Source organism: Heloderma suspectum, chromosome 2 (genome assembly GCF_057233095.1).
Source record: "Heloderma suspectum isolate Gila_16-S chromosome 2, 16-S_ref, whole genome shotgun sequence".
In the NCBI taxonomy this organism is placed as follows: domain Eukaryota; kingdom Metazoa; phylum Chordata; class Lepidosauria; order Squamata; family Helodermatidae; genus Heloderma; species Heloderma suspectum.
The window spans coordinates 169,898,724-169,912,701 of NC_139459.1; the positions used below are offsets into that span (position 1 = coordinate 169,898,724).

General features: G+C 47.3%; 1 protein-coding gene across 2 annotated transcripts in view; it reads right to left on the reverse strand.

Annotated features, from left to right (window-relative positions):
- Nucleotides 1-13,978, reverse strand: part of LOC146353198 (ceramide kinase-like) — a 32,927-nt gene that overhangs the window by 1,330 nt on the left and 17,619 nt on the right. For both annotated transcript variants that reach the window (XM_084835932.1, XM_084835933.1), the window contains 9 exons: nt 13,801-13,929; nt 13,588-13,651; nt 10,801-10,946; nt 10,027-10,101; nt 9,248-9,400; nt 8,169-8,274; nt 7,974-8,056; nt 1,746-1,945; nt 411-607 (listed from right to left, as the gene is read on the reverse strand). In XM_084835932.1, coding sequence (XP_084692058.1) covers nt 411-607; nt 1,746-1,945; nt 7,974-8,056; nt 8,169-8,274; nt 9,248-9,400; nt 10,027-10,101; nt 10,801-10,946; nt 13,588-13,651; nt 13,801-13,929 — 1,153 coding nt within the window. The remainder of the gene's footprint in view (nt 1-410; nt 608-1,745; nt 1,946-7,973; nt 8,057-8,168; nt 8,275-9,247; nt 9,401-10,026; nt 10,102-10,800; nt 10,947-13,587; nt 13,652-13,800; nt 13,930-13,978) is intronic.

Genomic DNA, 13,978 nt, shown 5'->3' on the forward strand with positions numbered 1-13,978 from the left:
AGAGGTCAGAGGTCAGTAGGAGCCCTGCTGGAATGGCGACTGCAGTATAGTGACCCTCCAACACACTTTGTGACCCACACACCCACTCACTCCCCCTTAACACCCCCACGAGCATCATTGTCTCTGTCTCTGCTTGCACTTACTTTGGGCCACGCTTACTGGAAGGCCCTAAGTCCTTTGTAAGAAGCCTACTAGCCACATCAAGCCCTCTGAGCCCCTGCCTCTTAACTACCCGCCCTGTCTGCCCCGTACTGGTATGATACTTTGAGGCTCCCAGAGGTCCACCTGGAAGAAGTCACAGGCCCGCATCTTCCACAAGCTCCTAGTTCCTAGTCTGCATTGCTCTGCCTCTGCTCACACCCTTGCACTCCAGCAGAGGAATCTTTGCCCCAGCCAGTGGGTCAACCTACCTAATGCTGATGTCAGCATGGCTCAAGGTCTCACCATCACAGGTCCAGCAGCTGACAGGAGGTTCTCCTTGGCACATTCCTCCGCATAATCCCTTCCGTTCTCGCACAGCTGGCTCTCCATCTTCACAGTCCTCTGCTTTTGAGGAGGTGAAACGAACAGCCCGGACACGGTAGACACTCACGAAAGGCAGGTCAAACTGAGGAAACATTTAAAGTTTCTTCAGCAAAGAAGCCGCCTGCTCCACCTCCGAAGCTGGGTATATAAGTAAAGTCACAACCACCTCTTATCCTCTGCAGCATTAGAGGAAGAGGTTGTAGTACCAGTGGGAGTTCCATACGAGACTGCCTTATACCAACAAACCATTGGTCCTTCAAGCCCAGGACTCCAAACTAGCAGTTGCCTTTTCAGGCAGGAGGTCTTTCCCAAATTTATTTATTTATTTATTTATTACATTTATATCCCGCCTTTTTTCTTCCAAGGAACTCAAGGTGGCGTACATAATCCTCCTCCTCCATTTTATCCTCACAACAACAACCCTGTGAGGTAGGCTGGGCTGAGAGTCTGTGACTGGCCCAAAGTCACCCAGTGAGCTTCCATGGCCGAGTGGGGACTAGAACCCGGATCTCCCGACTCCCAGTCCAGCACTCTAGCCACTACACCATGCTGGCTCTCTGCTACCTAGGCGGCTTTTTGCTGAAACCTAGGACCCTCTGTCCTAGAGTAAGAGGCAGCTCTCTAGGGCAGGGATGGGAAATGTGTGGCCCTATAGAGATTGTTGGACTGCAACTCCCATCAGCCCTAGCCAGCATACCCAATGTTGAAGGTTGATGGGAGTTGCAGTCCAACAACACCTGCCAGGCCACATATTCCCCTTCCCTGATCTAAGGGGCGTAGGGCCCAAGTTGAGTAAGAAAGGGTGAGGCATTTGGTGCAAGATGCTACCCCACTACATTCAAGTGTGCCCTTTCCCATTTTGCTAAGGATAGGGCTTTGTAGCAGTCCAGGCAGGTTACATTCAGGCTGAGGTTCTAACAGCCAGCTACTGAACTTCCTCAAGACACTTTCCATGCATCCCCACCACTTCACTCCTCTGTTGAGGGCCTAAAAGTTTGCACCAAAAGGAGTTCAAGTAGTAAGGTAAGAGAACCCTACAATAAGCCAAATAGGCTTATTCTGGAGCAGGAATAAGTACATGCCTGTTAGCAGTTGGCATGCCCATTTGTTATACTTTTAACCATGTGCACTATCTTTGTGGGCCTTTTAGAATTTGCCCCCAGCAGAATAGGATGAGAAGTAGGGGGAAGGGGAGCCTGTTCCCCAAACACTTTCCATACCTGGTCTAAACAATTGGTGTGTCGAGTCAAATGCCGCAGGAAGGAGAGTATTGAGCATTCATGCACTAGGATGAGGTCAGCGGTTCCGTCGGCCAGATGGGCACAGGGCGAGAGACCTTCAGGGCTCTTGGGGCAGGCGCTGCTCATGCAGGTCAAGTTCACAGCTAGAAAACGGCCCTGAACCCGCTGCCACTCACCTTCTGCAGGGAGGGAAAGGAAAAAGAGGCTTATCCTGGGCATCTTTTACTGGAGCTTAGCAGATGATTTGGCTGGGTGCCTGAAATGTTTCCTAGAACACAAATCTCCTGACAGTCCACTATCAGAAGGCCTCACCCACCACAGTAGAGTACTAAGGAGAACATTTAAGCAAGATCAGTTTATTGAAATCTAGTATCCATTTCTTGCAAAGGGCTTGTATGTGGGCTCCCAAACCATAAATTAGCAGGGAACCAAAAATCTTGCTGGGGAGAGACCTGATAAAAGAAAGAGGCAATAAAGTTGTGCACAAAATGATCTGACAATTGTGCAAGATAAGCTTTATTAAGTGTTATGTTTTATCGTTGATGTTTGTGTAATAAAGGAGATGTATGTAAAAATCTCCTGACAGTCCTCTAGCCTTGTTACTCAGGAGCCAAGGTAAGGAACCCTCCTTAATTAATACTTTACGTGGGCTGCAGCCAAGCCCTGGCATTTAAAAGCTATTTTCAGGGCTAAGTCCTGGCTCATTTATTAAACTCTTACAGTGGGCGAGTAAAAATGATGTTGACAACAACCTTGAGCTGCCTTTGTTTCTTAGGGGTGGGGTGGAGGAGGGGGTTTCCTCCATTTCTGAGCAAAATGAACTACTGTGCAATACTTCCCCTTTAACAATTAATTTGACAATCTCTGATGGGAATTGCCTGTTCTAAGCTAATGGATTTTGTTGTTGTTGTCGACATCATCTTTACTCTCCCACTGTAAGAGTTTAATAAACTTAATAAACTCTTAACGTCCAGTTGCTGGCGGAGCCGGCCGGCGGCTCCGCAGAATCCCTGCGGAGCGGAGACGGCCGGTCAGAATTTCGGGGGGAGGGACGGAGCGCCTCCCCCCCCACGAGTGTCACCCTTCGAAAAGGTAAGTGACTTTCGTACATCCCTACCAATAAGCAAGAAGCCAATATTGCAGAAGACCTGCTGCATGCAAGGTCTATATTGTTGCTGTTGTTCAGTCGTTAAGTCGTGTCCGACTCTTCGTGACCCCATGGACCATAGCACGCCAGGCCTTCCTGTCCTCCGCTCTCTCCCGGAGTGTGCTCAAGCGTCTTTTAATTTCATGGCTACAGTCACCGTCTGCGGTGATCTTGGAGCCCAAGAAAATAAAATCTGTCACTGCTTCCATTTCTTCCCTTTCTATATGCCAGGAAGTGATGGGGCCAGATGCCATGATCTTAGTTTTTTGAATGTTGAGTTTCAAACCAGCTTTTGCAGTCTCCACTTTCACCCTCAACAAGAGCTTCTTTAGATCCTCTTTGCTTTCTGCCATTAGGGTGGTATCATCTGCGTATCTGAGGTTGTTGATAATTCTCCCGGCAGTCTTAATTCCGACCTGTGATTCATCCAACCTGGCGTTTCTCATGATGTGGGGTACCGCAGGGCTTGGTCCTGGGCCCAGTGCTCTTCAACATTTTTATTAATGACTTGGAGGAGGAGGTGCAGGGAATGCTGATAAAATTTGCAGATGACACAAAATTGGGAGGGATAGCTAATACTTTGGAAGACAGAAACAAAATTCAAAGTGATCTGGATAGACTGGAGCGCTGGGCAGAAAACAACAGAATGACATTTAATAGGGACAAATGCCAAGTTCTGCACCTAGGAAAAAGAAACCAAATGCACAGTTACAAGATGGGGGATACATGGCTCAACCACACTACAAGTGAGAAGGATCTTGGAATTGTTGTCGATCACAAGCTAAATATGAGCCAACAATGTGATGTGGCTGCAAAAAAGGCAAATGCTATTTTGGGCTGCATTCATAGAAGCATCGCTTCCAAATCCCAGGAAGTACTACTTCCCCTCTACTCAGCACTGGTTAGGCCTCATCTGGAGTACTGTGTCCAGTTCTGGGCACCACACTTTAAGAAGGATGCAGACAAACTGGAGAGGGTTCAGAGGAGGGCAACAAAGATGATCAGGGGACTGGAAACAAAGCCCTATGAAGAGAGACTGAAAGAACTGGGCATGTTTAGCCTTGAGAAGAGAAGACTGAGGGGAGATATGATAGCACTCTTCAAGTACTTGAAAGGTTGTCACAGAGAAGAAGGCCAGGATCTCTTCTTGATCATCCCAGAGTGCAGGACATGGAATAATGGGCTCAAGTTACAGGAAGCCAGATTCCGGCTGAACATCAGGAAAAACTTCCTGACTGTAAGAGCAATACGACAATGGAACCAATTACCTGGGGAGGTGGTGGGCTCTCCCACACTGGAAGCCTTCAAGACGAGTCTGGACAGCCATTTGTCAGGGATGCTCTGACTTGGATTCCTGCATTGAGCAGGGGGTTGGACTCGATGGCCTTGTAGGCCCCTTCCAACCCTACTATTCTATGAATCTATGTATGCTGCATATAAGTTAAATAAGCAGGGCGACAATATACAGCCTTGTCATACTCCTTTCCCAATTTTGAACCAATCGGTTGTTCCATGTCCGGTTCTTACTGTTGCTTCTTGACCCTCGTACAGGTTTCTCAGAAGACAGGTAAGGTGGTCTGGTACTCCCATCTCTTTAAGAATTTGCCAGAGTTTGTTGTGATCCACACAATCAAAGGCTTTAGCATAGTCAATGAAGCAGAAATAGACATTTTTCTGAAATTCTCTTGCTTTCTCTATGATCCAGCGAATGTTGGCGATATGATCTCTAGTTCCTCTGCCTCTTCAAAACCCCGCTTGTACTTCCGGTAGTTCTCGGTTCACACACAGCTGAAGCCTAGCTTGTAGGATTTTGAGCATAACCTTGCTGGCATGTGAAATGAGTGCAATTGTACGGTAGTTTGAGCACTCTTTGGCATTGCTCTTCTTTGGAATTGGAATGTAAACTGACGTTTTCCAGTCTTGTGGCCACTGTTGAGTGTTCTAAATTTGTTGGCATATTGAGTGCAGCACTTTAACAGCATCATCTTTTAGGATCTTAAATAGCTCAGCTGGAATATTGTCATCTCCACCAGCTTTGTTGTTACTAATGCTTCCTAAGGCCCGCTTGACTTCACTCTCTAGGATGTCCGGCTCAAGTTCAGTGACTGCACTATCATGGCTATCAGGGACATTAAGATCTTTCCTGTATAGTTCTTCTGTGTATTCATTCCACCTCTTCTTAATCTCATCTGATTCCATTAGGTCCCTGCCTTCTTTGTCCTTTATCATGCCCGTCTTTGCACAAAACGTTCCCTTGAGATCTCCGATTTTCTTGAAGAGATCTCTAGTCTTTCCCATTCTGTTGTTTTCCTCGATTTCTTTGCATTGTTCATTTCAGAAGGCCTTCTTGTCTCTCCTTGCTGTTCTCTGGAACTCTGCATTCAGTTGGATATATCTTCCCCTTTCTCCCTTGCCTTTCGTTTCCCTTCTTTCTTCAGCTACTTGTAAAGCCTCAACAGACAGCCACTTTGCTTTCTTGCATTTCTTTTTCTTTGGGATGGATTGAGTTGCCACCTCCTGAACAATGCTACGGACCTCCGTCCATAGTTCCTCAGGCACTCTGTCTATCAGGTCTAGTCCCTTAAATCTATTCCTCACGTCCGCTGTATATTCATAAGGGATATGATTTAGGTCATACCTGAATGGTTTAGTGGTTTTCCCTACGTTCTTCAATTTAAGCCGAAATTTTGGAAGAAGCAGCTCATGATCTGAGCCACAGTCAGCTCCAGGTCTTGTTTTTACTGACTGTATAGAGCTTCTCCATCTTTGGCTGCAAAGGACATCATCAATCTGATTTCGATCTTGACCATCTGGTGATGTCCATGTGTAGAGTCGCCTCTTGTGCTGTTGGAAAAGAGTGTTTGCTATGATCAGCGTGTTCTCTTGGCAAAACTCTATTAGCCTTTGTCCTTCTTCATTTTGTACACCAAGGCCATGCTTGCCTGTTCTCCCAGTGATTTCTTGACTTCCGACTTTAGCATTCCAATCCCCTATGATGAAAAGGACATCTTTTTTTTAGTGTTAGTTCTAGAAGGTGTTGTAGGTCTTCATAGAACCGATCAACCTCAGTTTCTTTGGCCTCAGTGGTTGGGGCATAGACTTGAATTACTGTGATGTTGAGTGGTTTGCTTGGATTCATACTGAGGTCATTCTCTCGTTTTTGAGATTGTACCCCAGTACTGCTTCTCCCACCCTTTTATTGACTATGAGTGCTACTCCATTTCTTCTCAGGGATTCTTGCCCACAGTAGTAGATATAATGGTCACCTGAATTAAATTCGCCCATGCTTGTCCATTTTAGTTCGCTGATTCCCAAGATGTCGATGTTCAATCTTGCCATCTCATGTTTGACCACCTCCAGCTTACCTTGATTCATTGACCTTACATTCCAGGTTCCTAAACAATATTGTTCTTTACAGCATCAGATTTTCTTTTCATCACCAGACACATCCACAGCTGAGTGTCCTTTCGGCTTTGGCCCAGCCGCTTCACTCTTTCTGGCGCTACTTGGAAATGCCCTCTGCTCTTCCCCAGTAGTATATTGGACACCTTCTGACCTGAGGGGCTCATCTTCTGGCGTCATATCTTTTAGCCTTGTGATACGTTCCATGGGGTTTTCTTGGCAAGAATACTGGAGTGGGTTGCCATTTCCTTTTCCAGTGGACCACATTTTGTCAGAACTCTCCACCATGACCTGTCCGTCTTGGGTGGCCCTGCATGGCATAGCTTATGGCCTCATTGAGTTACGTAAGCCCCTTCGCCACAACAAGGCAGTGATCCATGAAGGGGAAGGTCTATATGCAGCCTAGAAATTAGCACAGTGGGCAAGGCAGCCCTTGAGTTTCCATTCTGGATGTAATAATAGCATTTCTGTAGCATGTTCAAAGCACTTCGCATCCATTAGCTCTGCAATCCTTACAACAATCCTGTAAAGTAGGCCACTACTATTCTTCCTTATTATACATGGGAGAGCTGAAGATGGGAGACTGACTTATTTAAGGCCACCCACCAAATCAGTTCAGCCACTACATTCCCTTTAGTCTCTATGAAAAAAACTCTTCCATACTTTTAATAATGACAAAGCAAACAGATGTTGGGCAGATGCAGTTTTTGCCTTAGTGGTGGGAAACAAAGCTATGATAAATCTTTCTCTGTCTCAGCTCTCTTAAGAGGTATACACTTTCAAGCATACCTTGAACATACCAAGAGCTGGCTATGAGACTAAAAGTGCAATCCTGTGCAAATTTAGAGAGAAAAAAGGCCTACAACTCCCAGCATGCTCCAGCCAGGATAGCTTGTTTAAAATGTAAATTTGACCTTTTAGGTACTTCGCAGTGCTCCAGATGCCATTTCCCTCCAGCGAAATAATTTTTCGTTGGGAAGTGTTGCCCACCCCTGATCTAAAAGTACTATATGAATGCTGAGTATTACTATTACCTTTGCAGTGATGAGGACTAGAAACCTTGTTGTTTAATTAAAGACAAAGATGAGCAGAGATTCTCATGGAAAATCCTCTGATACAGCTCTAGTAGCAGGCAACAAACAGTGGCCCTGGATGTGGCTCTGGTGATACACAGAGCCAGTTCAAAAGGGGCTCAGATGTACATCCACATCAATACTATGATGCGCATCCAAACATGGAGGTTTTTTTTAAATCACAAATATGAAGGGCAGAATTTTGCTGTAAAAGAAGCATGGGAATTTACATTTCCAGTTTCTACAATTGCATAGAATCAGCTCCGGCGCAAGCTTTCTTGCTGCCAGAGGTGGGAGAGAACACATGCTGCTGCTGCATTGGATCTCCCTTCCCCGACTGCGCACCCCCTTTACCTTTGCTGCCATTGCCACATCACATCTACAGAGAACCACGCAGCCAGAAGAAGTGGCTGTGGGGCTCTCGAAAGAGCTTGCCTGGGTCTCGCCCTGCAGTTGCTTCTTCTGGCCACGTGGCTCTCCTCATGCCCTCGGTTCCCCACCCTGTCTTACAGGAGAGCATCTCTCGGATGAACAAGATCCAACCCCAGCCAGTTGAGCACTAGTCTCAAGGTCCACCTCTCTCACCTGTGTGCCCCTCTGACTCCGAACATTTTTCTTCCTTGCTTCCAACCAACAGATGTTTGACAGATTCTGAACAGACCACACATCTGGAAGAGAGAAGCAGTGTTCTGATGACACCCCTTTCCCCCTTCCCTGCCAGCAATCCTTGCCTTTATCTTTTCTGTGGGTCCAAATTGCTGCAGTCTCCCTTTCACGTACCCTGCCCGACAGCGCGTCTGGTCCCGCGGGTTGGCCTTTTCTGTCCTTGCCAACTGGAACTCCACCGTGCCTTCATAGCTGCGGTTGCTGAGCACTGCCTTGGCTCCTGGAAAGAAAAGGGGAGAGGGCTATAAAGAAAGGGTGGTATATTGCAGCATGTGCGTGAGAGTGGATCTTGGAAGAATCTGACAGTTGACACATTATCCTGAGAACCTCAGCTGTTATCTAAATAAAGACACTCTGTGCTTAAAAAAATAAATAAGGTGTGGGTTAAAGTTACATTATGTACATTCTCTTTTTTTATTTATTTAAAGATTGTATTAGTTTTCCAAAACAGAATTAAACAGGCCAAAAGAAAGGAAAAATAATTTAAAAGAAACACTTTGGATTGAAATCTAATTATTTACAGAGGGTAGTACATTTAACATATATGTTTTTCCCTTTACCTTACAAACCAAGATATCTGTGGAATCCATAGGCACAGGGATCCAATGTAAATTATCAACCAATCATGTTTACTGTCAAAAGCACCATCCCACAAACGGGGTCATTCATGTTTTCAAAGCTACTTCCCCGATCCTTGAGGGGTACGATGTGGATCAGCCTTCCCCAACCTGGAGCTCTCCAGATGTGTTCAACTACAACTCCCAGGATCTGGAGGGGACCAGGTTGGGGACGGCTCATGTGGACTGCTGTGGCACAAGAGGACTACTACGTTCCCAGGTTATAAAGCAGTCATTTCCATCCTATTGACAAGGCTGGTCCTTGACCTCTGGGGTGAACAATGGTCCCTGTCAGGCCTGTCAAAGGGGATTTTACTCTGCTGGTTTGCACATCTCCTTGCACACTCCCCCTCCATCAGCTGCACATCCTGGCCCGCTTTATGCAGCTTTACAGGCAATTCCTCCTCAAACCCAGCCTTCCCTCACTGGGCACCCTCCAGATGTGTTGGACTACAACTCCCAGCATCCCCAGCCAGCCTGTGTTGGACTGCATGGCTGGCTTGGGAATGCTGGGAGTTGTAGTCCAACACATCTAGAGGGCACCCGGTGGGGGAAGGCTGCCCCAGCCAAATGTACCTGCATAGGTGTAGCGCACTGGCCCCATCCAACGGTGCTTCTCGCTGGCGCTCACCACATCACCATAGAAGCCGTAACCAACTAGGGAGACCGAGTAGCGGAGAAGCCTCCCGTCATGCCAAATGCTGCAGACATCCAAGGGCTGGCTGTCTCCTAGAATGCACACAGAGAGAGGCTGCTCAGGACCCAGAGAATGTCCCCTTCACAGGTGCAGTGCTGCTGTTCTGGATGCGAGCATCCACATGGAAGAAGAGAAGGCAATGCCTGGCTTCACTGAGGAGGCGGAGCTGCGCTTGCATTTCTCAGAAAGAACTGGAGCAATGTTCTGCCTGCGCCAAGCCTGTCAGCCCCATCTGGGCCTCAAGATGGAGGCGTAAGCAGCTGTGAAAGGACACACTCTGGCCTCTCTCTGTCGTTCTTGCCAGCCCCACTCGTGGGCCTTGGACTGGCCAAAGCAGGCCCCCCAATGATCCCACTTTAGTGGAGGGATGGGACTGCCTGGCTCTCTGCCGCCAACCTGGGAAGATTTGTTTCCCAAACTCAGGCCTCACAAAGTCTCCCACCAAGGCACATGTCCCATTCTCTTAGGAGCTGAACGATGGAGTAAATCCGGGGTGGGCAACCTGAAGGCCTCCAGACATCGCTGCTGCAATTCCCGTCATCCGTCGCCACTGGTATGCTGGCTGAGGCTGATGAGATTTGCAGCCCAAAAGCATCTGGAGGGTCCCACCTTGCCACCCCTGAAGTAAATGGAGGGCTAGAGAGAGGTGAACAAGCACCTATGATGATGTGCAGAGCAGAGGTGATGGGGTCATTTGTTCCTACAGTTGCAAAGCAGACACAGTCCGTAGAACCTGGGGTAAAAATAGAAGACAACATTACCTGGCTGCCAGAAAACAGCGGAGACTCCTGCCTACCTTTTTCCCCATACTAGGATTGGCAGGGCTAAATCTTGACTCTATCCGTCTCTGCTTCCCTACACTTCACCCTTTCTAACAGGGCACCTCTCCTGGTATGACCCTAGCCATACACTACAATCTTCATCTGAGGTCCTGTTTCAAGTGCTTCCTCCAAGGGAAGTTTGGAGGGTGGCAACAAGGGAGAGGGCCTTCTTGGTGGTGGCCTCCCGATTGTGGAACGCTCTCCCCAGTGAGTCTGCCTGGTCCCAACATTGTCATCTTTCTGGCTCCAGATTAAGACACTCCCAGGCATTTGTCAGTGTATGATAAGATTTCGAATGGGTCCTGGAATTGTTATTGTTAATTGTCCAAAATGTGTTTATATTTTTGTATGCAAATGGTTTTATATTATGTTATTATATTGTATTTTTAGGGTTTCAGTCTTTGTAAACTGCCCAGGGAGCCTTGGCACTGTCAAGAAATGTAATGAATGGAATTGTGGGTGCAATCCTATGCATATTTAGATGGAAAAAAGGCCCACAACTCCCAGCATGCCCCAGCCAGCCATACGATTGCACCTTAAATGGCATTTCTACAGTTCAGAGTCTTTAAAGGAAGCCCCTAATCCCAATCTCCAAGGACTGTTATCCTCACCTGCAGGTATGATGCCAATACGAAGACTTGGGGGCAGGATCTCTGTGTCAACATCATCCTTGGGACCCCCTGCCTTGTGCTGTGCCCGTTCAATCAAGGCATGCATCAGCTCATTGAAGGTGCCATCACCCCCCACACTCACCAGCCTGTGGAGCATGGAGAAATGAAGCGGATTAGGCGGACACCGAAGCAGCTTCCTTTGCGTCCCTCTAAAGTCAAAAGAGACTCTCCTTCCAGATATGATCATGGGACTCCATTCAGGGGCACTGGGGGCTGCAACAGCATTTAACAGAACCTTGGGCAGCATGGAGCTGAACCCATGCAAATATCCTATGGCAGGGGATAGGTGGTATATAACGTTCCCATATTTCAATGCCTTTGTATATGTGGGGCTCCACAAACAGAAGGTATCATTCATTGTATATAGTTTTTGTGAGCTGTATGCCAGCCCCAGGAAAAGATTTCTTGCACCCTTGGTGGGAAGAATATCTGATGGAACTTTGGCTGAGCGGATGTCTAAACTAGATACAGATCCCTAACTAATCAAGTAGACTTATTTGCAGCGGCTGTTAAAAAGATTAGAGCAAAGGTCCTAAAAACTGTTGCTATAGGTTGTGCACATGATGAACAGATCTGAGTGGCTTGTTCAACTTTTTTCTTTCTGAGACTCTCTTTTTTTGTAGTTGTGGCAAAATTATAAGAACCTATGATTATATGCAATAAAATCAACTGAGTGGTCCTATTGCAGGGAGGGGGAACCCGTGGCCCTCCAGTCATTGCTGGACTCCAACTCCCATCAGCCCTGACTTTTGGTCATGCTGGCTGGGGCTGATGGGAACTGGGGGGGGCACTGGTTCCCCAGCCCTGTCCTATGGGATTATTCATGGCCACATTATACAGTCAGCAGAATTAAATGGCAAAGGTGTTCTTGAAGTGATCCTCCTGAAAGAAAAAAAACACCTTTCTGTAAGCAGAGAGAAGAGTTCAGCCTAGCTTGCACTCTGACATCCTACTTTTCTGCATGCAGAGAGCTTTTCTTGATGATGATTTATTACATTTATAGATCATCTTTGTTCTCTGATGGAATTCAAGACGGTGTACATAGTGTTCACCGGTCATCTCTCACCTAGGCACAGTCCAGGCTTGAAGCTGGCTTCAGCATTCTGTCCATGCTCAGGGAGTAGTAAAAAATGTACATACATCACTTTCCAGTTGTAGCCTGAAATAGTACATATCTGAGTGCTACTGTAAGCCACAGGATGTACAAATGGCCTGGTTCGCACATAACGCTAGCCCGTGTTTCATGTAACCCATGGTTTGTTGCCCTATCCAGAATGCAACAACCCATACCATGGGTTAGCGTTATGCATGAACAAGGCCATTCTGTATGTTTTAGTAATTTTGCAAGCTGCTTTGATTTTATGCAAAAAGAAAAATGGGGTAGAAGTTTTAAGTCAAATTCTCTTGCCTTGGTTTTTAGAGATCTGGTTATATTCAAAACGTTAGCAATTTCTTACTGAATGATATAAAATGTGCTCTTAATTTGCAAATCGGACCAGGGATGTTCATGTTCCAACATGATTTGGGAACAACAGCCAATCTAAGATCAACCATCTGACTTTAGTAAGATAAATCCGAAGTATGTCTATGAAAGCTGCCTTTTGGAAACTGATGTTAGAAGAGACTTGACTTATCTCAGGAGTCAGTTACTGCCATCAGCAGTACTAGGTGACAGCTTTAGAAATATTTCCAATAAATAACGGCATTGCACGTGTGGGTGCAAAGCAGTTAGGATCTCCCCCATTACACATTTTGACCTATTTTGTTCAAAATAAATCTCAGGTTTTAGGCAATCTTAAGCCTAGAAATGGCAAGATCAAACAGTGAAGCTGGTGGCCCTGAGTGGATCGAGTTTAATCACTGCATTTGGAGTCAACTAAACCTTTTCCCCTAGCTCAGGTTGGCTAGAGAACCTAGACCGGGCTGGTTTTGCCCCCTTCCTTGGCACTGTACAGCATGTGGCTCCACCTCTTTGAGGGCCTTGGGCAAAACACCTTCAGTAGGCCTCCTCCCTTGCTGAGCTACCTTCTCACCACCAGTGTTGCCAGCTGCTGCTGCTGCTGCTGCTGCTCCTCCTGTCCGTCATCACTGCTTCCACCTGCTTGCTTGCCCGATGGGAAGCCAGTGGGCAGCGGCACCTATTGCGCCTCATTCTTTCCACCACCATTGTCTGGGTCAGAGTGAGAGGCAAGTGAAGAAGCAGGTTTGAGTGGTGAGGAGGAGGCTCAGGTCCAGGGGGTTCTTGTCAGTGGGCAAGTGACCCCTGGTGGGGTGTGGGTCCTCAGCAGGTGCCCAGCCATGCCAGCCCTTGACGCAAGCCCTGACATGGCTCATTCGAGTCACCTGAAGGTGTTTGGCCTGCAAGCATCATTCTGTAGGACTCTGAGTGTCTGCTTGAAGCAGACCAACTTGGATTCCATAGAATAGTCTGAGTGGGTAGGGCTGGTGGGGCCTCAAAGGAGAATGTTTATTTTTATTTATGTATTTATTATTACACTTATATCCCACCTTTCTTCCATCGGGGAACTCGAGGAGGCTACATGTGGTTCCCAGGTGGTCTCCCCTCCAAGCACTGACCAGACCCAGACCTGCTTAGCTTCAGCAAGGTGGCTGCCTCATGTGCTTTCAGACCATGTCTTGGGACCAAGAATGTCAAACTAGAGGCCTGAAGGCCACCAGAGAGCAGGGAAGACAAATGTAGGCAAAGCTACACGAGGAGTCACTTACCCATCGAAGTCGCAGAGGTCTTGCTGCAGGATGTAGTCACGAGCCTCATTAGCGTGGCAGGTCTCTGAGTGGGTGGGGAGAGGAAGAAAAGAGGAGGCCATTCATTTTAGGACTGGAAGAAAAGAGGGGCTGAGCAAAAGATACCACTGGGAATGAGGAGAAGCCCACACTGGAAGGGTGATGACAATGGAAAAGGAGGAAAATGGGACTCACCCACAACTTGAACATAGATCCCGGCCAGGGTGAAGAGTGGGGCCACCTGACTTTGGTAGATCTCCACTGCCCGCTTGCGCCCCCCAACTGGGTTGATGAAGACAAGGAGAGTCTTGGGCCGTGTACCACCTGGAGCAGAGAGAGGGGGAAAGGTCCAGCCAGTCGAGCATCTGGTTTC